This window comes from Centruroides sculpturatus, unplaced genomic scaffold, assembly GCF_000671375.1.
Source record: "Centruroides sculpturatus isolate CEXI.00-Female unplaced genomic scaffold, Cexi_2.0 scaffold737, whole genome shotgun sequence".
In the NCBI taxonomy this organism is placed as follows: domain Eukaryota; kingdom Metazoa; phylum Arthropoda; class Arachnida; order Scorpiones; family Buthidae; genus Centruroides; species Centruroides sculpturatus.
Window position 1 is genome coordinate 182,602 of NW_019385040.1, and position 10,542 is coordinate 193,143.

Genomic DNA, 10,542 nt, shown 5'->3' on the forward strand with positions numbered 1-10,542 from the left:
AGCAGAGACCTCAGACAAATCAGCCAAAAGTAGCGACTTTTGATATTTTTTAATTTATTTTTTGAGAAATTTAAATTTATGTTTATAGTTTTCAAATTTACAGATTTTTCTCTACTTTATAGAGCTCTCTGGCAACTACTAATATTATTACGATATACAAAACTGTATTTCTAGATTTTTCTACAGTGTGCAGAGCTAGAAATCTGTAAAGGTAACATTTTGTAACAAAAATAAATCTGCCCGAGGATTTTTTTAAAATTACTAAATTGAAAACGGTAACTCCCGAATAAAATCTTAGTCTCGAGGTTGTAAAAGGCGTGCAGAAATTCTGACATCATTTTTTGCTTTATAGTGGTACGCATATGTGGTGTATACCTGAACGGCGGATTAAGCGGTAAGCGAACTATGCGGGCGCGTAGGGCCCCGAAGGGGCTCCCGCAGTCTTTAAAATGCTACTGAAAAAAGGGATTGCGAAAACGCAGAAGATAGAAATAGTCCAGAAAAACGCTTCGATATATATAGATACATGGAAGTAATAAATGATATAGCTTTATGGCCAACAATATTAACAGATGCTATTATTGATCATATTCTTAAAACAAACCAAAAAGTATAGAAAAGGGATTTCTTAATAAACGAAAAAAAAAAGTTAAGATAATGGAAATAGATAAAACACCAGATGAAGGAAGTAACTTGACACCCGAAAAATTATTTAAAATACAAATTTACAGTGTTCTTGACACTCTATTGTGTCAAATAGATTGGCGTTATGAAAAAATGAAAACTATCTGTGACGATTTTTGCTTTCGCTGTGGCTCGTCTTTACAATACACGATTGTTGCTGATTTAAAAAAATCGGCTGCAGATCTCGCTATTAAATATAGCAAAGATTTAAAAAAGTACGAATTCACAAGTGAAATTGAAAGCTTTAAGTTTGAAATAACGACTCTTATACAAAATATAGAAACTGCATCTCTGCTTAATATTCTACAGGCTCTTCATGATTTTGGTTTAATTGAGTCTTACCCAAATATCAATGTCGCTCTTCGAATATTTCTAACTCTTCCCGTTTCTATTGCTTCGTGCGAGAGAAGTTTTAGCAAGTTAAACTTAATAAAAAATTATTTAAGATCAACTATCGGACAAGAACGATTATTCAATATTTCTATTATTTCAATAGAATACAATATCATTAAAAATATTAATTATGATGGTGTAATTAATGAATTTGCTGAAATGAAAGCCAGAAAAATTGAATTAAAAAAAATCTTATTAAAAATCTATTGTAATGTATTTGTTTTATTATTTTCCCAAACCAAATAAATTAAGGGGCCTGAATGCAAATTCTTGCACAGGGCACAGGAATTGCTAGTTACGGCTCTGGTTACAACCTACCGCTTTTGAGGACCAAGATCGAAAAACCCCAAGAAATTTTTTATGGCCGGTCCGTCCGGATATGTCGGACCCCGTTTCTCACCACTCGGTCGTCCCATCGTGAACCTAGCTAAAAAGGGCCTTCTTTGTGCCTAAAGGGCTGAAAGAGTTAAAAAGAAAAAAATAATGTATAATAATTAATACATATTAGTATTAATTATTATACATTATACTAATATATATTAAAACAATACATTAAATAATTAATATAATGATAAAATTTATATCTAATTTTATATTATATATAGTTATTTATTTCGGTTTTTGGTAAATAAAATGAATAAATAAACTATCACGTGACTTGCTGTAACCAATTAACTTTCTAAGAATTTTAGTACATGCGCACACCAAAGAAATTATATTTTCTCTTTTACTGAACGAAGAAGCATGGACGCGGAAGATGTCGTGATAATAAAATTATAAAGCCATGGCTGGGGGAATCACGGTAAGTGTTTACACCAAAATGATTACATTTCAATTAAAAATAAACGAATTTAACAATCTAATCAATAATTGGTAAATTTTAAAGCTTAATTCGTGATAAACATTACACATATGTTGGAAGTTACTAAGCCTAATTAATTATAAAATTAATTTCACTAAATTCGTCAGGATGATAAATCGCGTGCTTTGATTTGTTTAAATAAATAAATTGAAACAAATCTATAAAATTGTAATTTTGTTGCTTTTTCTCGATTCGTTTCCATTTTAATTGGAAGTTTGTGTCACATTACGTCTTTTGATTAAAATCTGCATCACACACAAATCATCATCAAAAAATATGTCTGATTAAACAATAGTTATCTCGTGTTTTAAAATTTGGTTATTGTTTTCTAAGTATGATTTATATTAAAATCTAACTTCGGTTTTTACAGATGAACAAAGTAAATATGTAGGTTAATTCAGATTTTTTAAGGTGATTCATTTGAGTTCATTTCTTTTGAACAAATAAAAAAAATGTTTTTATTTGCTGAAAATTTTATTAATAAAATACTAGGTTATATTGTTCTGAGTTGAAAAAAAAAAGATAATTATATTTTAGCAGCATTAAAACGGTTAATAATTTAACAAAAAGAGTAAAAGTATCATGTTTTTTATAAAAGTCTTTTCGGTAGGAGTTATGTGCGACTATGCAGATGCCAGCAAACGAGAAGAGATGATGACGTTTTGCACTCGTTTATTACGACTACACGGATGAGAGCGCGAAACATCATAACATCTGAGAACATCCATGTAGTCGTAATAACATCATAACATCTCGCTCGCTCGTGTCTGCATAGTCGCACCCTTACCTTTAGCGCCTTATATGTGAAAGTGTGTATATAAATGATTGGCTTAAAAGTAATTTAGGTTATTGTGGTTTAATGTAATAAATTAACAAGATAAAATTTTCTGTTGAGAAATTCAATGATTGTTTTATGTGTATAATATTTTTCTGCTCATCAGTTTTTTGTGAGGAATATTTAATAATGTGTTCTTATGTTCAATGAAGTAATTATTGAAATTCTTGTTTCATTCTAACAAATAACACTCAGAATTTTATTTTTTGACAAAGTTTCTATAAAATGCAAAAAAGTAGAATCAGTATAATTAATAATAATGAAAAAATAAGTATAAACCGTTTCATAAATAGATATCCTTTTTTGATAGTTTTTACAACTTGAGCAAAAATATATTTGGAAGACATGACAGATATTTCAAACTTGAATTGCTGATATGTAATGTTAATTAATAATAATATTATTTATGGTATACAATATGTTTTCATTCAATAGACAATGTTAATTTGTAAGTATAATCTTTTCAAAATATTTACTTCTTTGATATGAATGTGTTGAGTTACTTTTCATTGTACATAATTGTCATATAATTAGGTTGTGAATATTTTTGTTTTTTACTCTTTCTTTCCTGTGTGCAATAAAAAGGCTTTTTAATCATACTTTAAACAATGGGGTAACCAGTAATTTTTATGGATGCTCTGACATTGGAGACAGACTATTTCATCTGGATTCGATTCCAGTCCACACAGTAACATGCTGATGCTTTTGACTATCTAGTTATTATTCTGAAAATATCATATGGAGTACTTTTTTGTATATTTTAAGTGTTAAACCTAGAAAATGAACAGTTACTCATTGTGACATTCTCACAATGCTGGGCTGCAATTTTTAATCATATTTTAATTTAAAAATCAGCTTTCCGTATCTGGTCTTGATTTTCATCCCTCTAACCATTCTCAGTATTAACAAAGGACAGATGGGCAACAATGGAAATATAGTAGAGCATTGATTATATGAAACAATTCGGAACTGGGGTTGTTCGGATAATCGATTTTTTGGATAACCAATTATGTATGAAAAAATATATTAACCTATCCCATGTTGAAATTCATTGAAATCCTGGCATGTCCTTAAGTACCCTCTTATGGTTGCACCAGTGCTGCCAGCTAAAACACGCACACTAACAAAAATAATATTGGAGTAGCCCAAGACATAGCCAAAGATTGCAGTACCACAGCACTAGCAGAAATTTAAATTTGCTGACTGGAACGCTTTTGGTTAACCAATGTCTCGGATGATTGATATTCGGATAATCGATGCCCTACTGTATATAGATCTGCAGTTGGAAAATTGCAGCCAAATAAATATTGATTCCTTAAAGGTTGTTAGTTTTCACATCTAAATTATATAATACAGTGAAATCTCTATTAACAGACACTCCTGAATAGTGGACACCTCTACTTAATTAACAAACATTTTTACAATCACCAAGTCCTTCAAAAGGACATGTATAATATTTACCTCTAAATAATTGACACCATTGTCTACAACCTACCTTATGAAAACACAAAGTCCTTCCTTCAATATTCTGAAAGAATTAATTACTTATGAAATATTTTAAAACTAATACAAAGAATTAGTTCAAATACTCTTTCAGAGGATGAATTTTGACCATAGACATTCAATAAAGACTGACTTAAAATAGGAATGGGGAGGAGGGCAGGTTATAAAAACTGAACAATATTCTTTATCTGTTAGAGAAGACTAATCTGGTTAACTTGTCACCCTTTATCATCATACATATTAATGTTGTTAAACTTCTGTTTTATTGTTGGAATTAAGCTTATGATATTAAGAAACCATAAACTTTTCTGAATTATTCCCTGATTTGACAAGAACCATAGTATAGTAGTAATGAAAAAAAAAACAGTTTTAAGACAACAGTGTTTATTTGGTAAAAATTCAAACATAGTGTTACGAAGATGATTTGCCAACCACTTTAATGTGTAGGAAGACATTTGGTTTTCTCACATTTATGATCTTAATAGCTTTATGGTGGCTAAAGTGTAATTTATAATAAATCAGTTATTGAATAAAGCAAAAACGTTCAAAAAATTACACCTACTTAATAACTACAAAAAGACAATTCAGTATATCAATTTTAATTAGTCACTTAGATCATAAATGACAATATAAATACAAGAATAACAAATACGTTTCTTACCCCTTGAAGTGGCTAGCAAATCAACTTCCTAACTCAACATTCAAACACTAATTGCCAAAACTATCCTTTGTCCACCCTTCTGTTCATAATAACAGTTTCATTTTTCGTTTTTGTTGCTTCCACTCAGGTAGTTTTTGATTAATTAATAATTATTAATCAATGTTTAGTTTTGTTGTAATTTTTATGTTTTATTTAGTTAAAGTATCCTATACAATCTGTTTGCTATTTAGAATTCAATTAAAATGTGATTTTTACAGCTGAAAAGATAAATATACTGTATATATATATTAATTAATTATATATGTTATGTATACTTGATTGTATTTTTTAGATTCCTAATGTAAATTTGATGTTTTCATAATCCATCATATTCTTCAATTTATAATGACCAGGTTAAAATACAATATGGCCGCCGGCATGTACAGTACTAGTACCTCTAAATCAGGGGTGTCCAACCCGCAGGCCGCATGCAGCCCAAGGCAAGTTCCAATGCGGCCCAATAAACGCGTAAACAAAACCTACAAATGTTTTAATTTTTTATTATTTATTTATTTCAATGGCATAAACTCAAAAAAAGTTTCACAAAGCCGTAAACCATTATTCATATTTTATTTTTGAGTGGAAAGAAAATATTTTCAAATACTTGGAAATGTGTGAATGCGGAAGGATTACTAAATAAAGCTGGAGTCGTGGATTATAGGACTCAAAGGATTATAGACCCAAATTTGGGAAAAGGTGGGAAAGGACAAAAGATGTAGTAGTGAGAAACGTTAAATAGATCTTCTGTTCAGCAAATATGGACCCGTAATTTTTCAACCTTTTTCACTTCTTTATCTTTTGTCCTTTGCCTCTTTTTCCCCGCACTTGGGTCTATAATCCTTTGATTCACAACTCCAGCTTTATTTAGTATTTCTTCCAACGTTGCAAGATTTGGCTACATTGGGCCAAATGTGGCTACTTTTTTTTGTTTGACGTAAAAAATATCATTTGGCGCTTTGGCTACTTTTTCGGCTACATATTATTTATAATTATATTAATTGAATAAAAATGCACTTTAAAATGGTGTTTCGTCGCTTTTTATTAATTAGAGACCCAAATAAAACAAATATTTGTGTTTTTCAAATAAATTTTCTTTAGTCTCTTTTATAATAAATGAATTTATCTATTTCTAAGTAAAAATTGAAAGTGTCTGTAGAAGTAATTTTTTAAAATATCCTTTTTTCTTGATAAAGTTTTAATACTTATTATTATAATCTAGACATGTTAATTTTTAAATATACTTGTATATTGGGCCACAAGTATATATTATATATACTTGTGGCCCAAAACTCCTTGACTTCTTCCAATGCGGCCCAGAGAAACAAAAAGGTTGGACACCCCTGCTCTAAATAGTGGACAAACTTCTTTGTCTCAACAGTGTTTGTTATTTGGAGGTTATACTGTATATTGAAAATAGATGTTTACTTTGAATAGATTTTTTTTAAATGCTTGTTTATTTTTATTTTAATATGATGATTGGCACTGATAATATTGTTTTCACTTAATTTTTGTTATTTTTGTCAAAAATTTATAAACAACTTTTTATTATCATTTCTGAATGTTGAATAATTTTGATAATCTGTGTGTGTGTGTTCTACAAGGAAAATTAAATTATTTAAGCATATGTGAGTTCAAGTACAGTGGAACCTCGGTATACGCATAATGGAACCAATATGGCGACGGCCGCAATATATCATGATGTCGTGTTCAGGTATTGTGTTTATAGACCTTGTTCCAGGCAACATTGGGGACGTTATCTGTTCCGATAAAGTGTTGCCAGACAGTTTAATATACAGTAATTTTTTAGTTTTTTTTTCAAGCGTTTCAGCTGCTTCCACTTCGACCATACTGTATTGACAACCTATCGAAAAATATTTGTTTATATTTCCCTTCATTGATCTAGAGCGCCAGCTAATTATTCATTTTATTATTTTTTCTTCATTTACTATGTACTGTACACACTCGTTTTACTTTATTATTCGTTTGGAAGAACATTTTTCTTCTGATTTATGTTACATTGTTTTCATATATTTTACTTTGTATTCCATAAACTCTTGTGTCTCTCTTAATCGATGCGAGTTGTGATTACCAGGGCCCTTTCGGCCGCCAATTTAAAGCGTTTTAATCTTTAAATTTGCCGTTTCCACTTCCTGGGAAGAGGACCCAGAGGTTGGATTTGTGGGAAGCGATGTTCGGGTTGTTTCATTGTGTCGAATTACACAGAACGAGGCGCCTTACGTGTAAGTGCGTGAGTGCGAAAATTCGAGTAAAGGTTAAACGGTGATATCTTCGTATACAGTGATGTGTCCGTGTGTGTATGTGGGTGTGTGATCAAAGAACATCTTTCGGCATGTCTAAAGTTTTAATTGGAATAAATTTGAGCTTTTGTAATTCTGACTAAAGTTTCGAATAAAATTCATTTGTTTCCATGCAATTTTCTTCTTATAAGCATAAAATGAAGCTGTAAAACTGATTAGTTCTATGGGAAACCCCGTGAACTTTGACCTATCGACTCGTGGCCGGATGGCCGAGCGGTCAAGGTGGCAGCCTACCGCTCTGGGGGACCCGGGTTCGAATCGGAACGGGTCGAAAAATCCCTAGGAATTTTTCGGGGGTGGTCCGTTCGGATATGTCGGGTCCCGTCCCTCACCACCCGGCAGCCCCATTGTGGGCCTGGCCGAACCCATAATGGGCTTGCAAAAAGAGACCCTCTTAGTGTCCACAGGGCGGAAAGAGTTTAAAAAAAAAAAAGACCTATCGACCCGAAAGTTTGGCCAGTACCTCATTGCTAACGAAAAAGGCTTAAGTTTAAAATTTGAGCTTTCTAGACCCAGTAGTTTTTTCTCTACAAGTGTCTGCAGTGTCGGATGAAGAAAAATGAGAAGAAAATATAGCTTTTTTGCAGATTTTTGCACTTTTCGATTGCTTATATTTCGGCAATCGCATTATACAAATTCTTGAAATTTTGCAGACTACCTAAGAAAACAATTTCCTTCGAACGACACGAGATATTCGAAATTACTATAGGTGTTTGGGGGAGCGGAGAAATCGACCATCGAAAATCGGCAACTCTGATTCCTGTATATGTAGATAATCAGTGACGTTTTTTCTTGCCCGATAGTCACTGTGATCTAAGACACTAGATTATTGGATCAAATTTCATCTGTTGATATTAAATTCAAAACGTCCTCAATACTTAAATTCCTAAAACGCGTCGTGAACAAAATGGTGTACATCGAATATCAATTTCTCAACGAAATCATATATTATATCAGACATATGGTACATTGCCGACCAACAAAAAACAATTTATGTGCAAGTGTCTAATGTACAATAAAAAACTGTTTATATAAAAGTTTCGCTACTTGTTATACTTTCAAGACCTAGTATAACAAAATGACGGCCGGATTTTTGAGCGGTTAAAACTTCGATCTACCGCTCCGACACCGATTCAAACTGTTGAAGAATCCAGGGAGGTCTGATCCATACAGTTTGGCTGCCCACATCGTAATTCTAGAAAAACCAAAAATGTGTAAGATTAAGACAGTTCTCCACAAACAAAACAAAAAACCACCAGCTGCCATGTTGCAAGTATAATGAAATATGCGATAAGCACGAAAATCTTTCATGATCTTAGGTAAGAGTTAGAAATACTAAAATACGAACGAGATTTCTGTGCAGATAATTTCTTACTACAATAAATTTAACAAAAAAATTCATCACAAAAAGATTATTGATGCTGATGTCTGAAATTCTATTTAATCCATGCAAGATATGTGATTACCAGAGCCCCTTCGGCCGCCAATTTAAAGTCTTTTAATCTTTAAAATTGGNGACCATGTTTTGGGTCATATTTTTGGGGCGTAGTTACAGAAGCTCGCACCGGGCACATAAAAGGCTAGTTACGGCGCTGCTTTCAAGGCCTCCTAAGTCCAAAAATGTAAAAATGTTGGGGTCATTTATTGATCGACCGCCATACTTTCTCTCTGCTATATATAACAGCCGGAAAAGTAAAAATTATGTGAGAATTTTTTTTTTAACTCTTTCCGCTTTGTGTGCACTAAGAGGGTCTACTTTGCGAGCTTATTATGGGTTCGGCCAGGCCTATAATGGGCGACCGGGGTGATGATGGACGAGGCCTGACATATCCGAACGGACCATTCTCCGAAAAATTCCTGGGAATTTTTCGATCTGTCCGGATTCGATTCCGGGTTCCCCAGAGTGGTAGGCTGCCACGGCCATCCGATCTCTGGTAGACTGTTAGTTGATAATGATCCGGTCGGGCTTGAACTATTAGGCTATGTAGCCCCGGCATAAGTAATTATGGTAGTTATGTCTTATCTTGTATTAGTTAGTTGGGCATGAACTTCTAGGCCATATCGCCCAGTGGTAAAGTGTGACGTAATTGTCATGTAATAGTAGTTGTATGCGTCGTTACACGGTGATGTATGATGGTCGTTACGAGGGGAATAATGCCTTCCGGGAGGTCTTTTCATGGTAACTGATCCCTATTCTGGTGGTAAAGACATGGCGAAAACCCGGAAAACTCCACTTGGCCATCCCGTCCGGACGAGACGCGAACCCACGACCGAACTCCCTGTATTCAGGGAACGGAACCACTTGGCCACTGGTGGGCCTATGGGTAGTCTTTTCCGGATTGTGTTGAGCGCCATCTTTCACTACCCAGTCGGCCCTTTGACAGCCGGATGGTCGAGTGGTTATGGCTACAACCAGAGCTGTAACTAGGCAGGTGCAACAGGTGCACCCGCACAGGGCCCACTTGGAAGGGGGGCCCAAACTGCTGTTCACAAGAAATTATATTTTTAAATTTTAAATTTTTCCGCCTTTCTACAGCGCAGTTTGGAGATTACATTTCGCCTTACTTCGACCCTAGATGTCTGCTCACCAGTCTTCCCAACTGTGGTGACTTTTAGAGGGACGTAGTGAGGTAGCAGAGACCTCAGACAAATCAGCCAAAAGTAGCGACTTTTGATATTTTTTAATTTATTTTTTGAGAAATTTAAATTTATGTTTACAGTTTTCAAATTTACAGATTTTTCTCTATTTTATAGAGCTTTCTGGCAACTACTAATATTATTACGATATACAAACTGTATTTCTAGATTTTTCTAGTGTGCAGAGCTAGAAATCTATAAAGGTAACATTTTGTAACAAAAATAAATCTACTTGAGGATTTTTTTAAAATTACTAAATTGAAAACGGTAACTCCCGAATAAAATCTTAGTCTCGAGGTTGTAAAAGGCGTGCAGAAATTCTGACATCATTTTTTGCTTTATAGTGGTACGCATATGGTTTGTATACTGAATGGCGGATTAAGCGGTAAGCGGACTATACGGGAGCGTAGGGCCCCGAAGAGGCTCCCGCAGTCTTTAAAATGCTACTGAAAAAAGGGATTGCGAAAACGCAGAAGATAGAAATAGTCCAGAAAAACGCTTCGATACATATAGATACATGGAAGTAATAAATGATATAGCTTTATGGCCAACAATATTAACAGATGCTATTATTGATCATATTCTTAAAACAAACCAAAAAGTATAGAAA

General features: G+C 33.4%; 1 protein-coding gene across 1 annotated transcript in view; it reads left to right on the forward strand.

Annotated features, from left to right (window-relative positions):
- Positions 1-1,752: 1,752 nt before the first annotated feature.
- The window catches only part of LOC111633757 (ubiquitin carboxyl-terminal hydrolase 10-like), a 136,737-nt gene continuing 127,947 nt past the window's right edge, over positions 1,753-10,542 (forward strand). Inside the window, exon 1 of the mRNA XM_023378378.1 lies at positions 1,753-1,879. Within this exon, the coding sequence (XP_023234146.1) occupies positions 1,862-1,879 (18 nt within the window). The 5' untranslated portion in view covers positions 1,753-1,861. The remainder of the gene's footprint in view (positions 1,880-10,542) is intronic.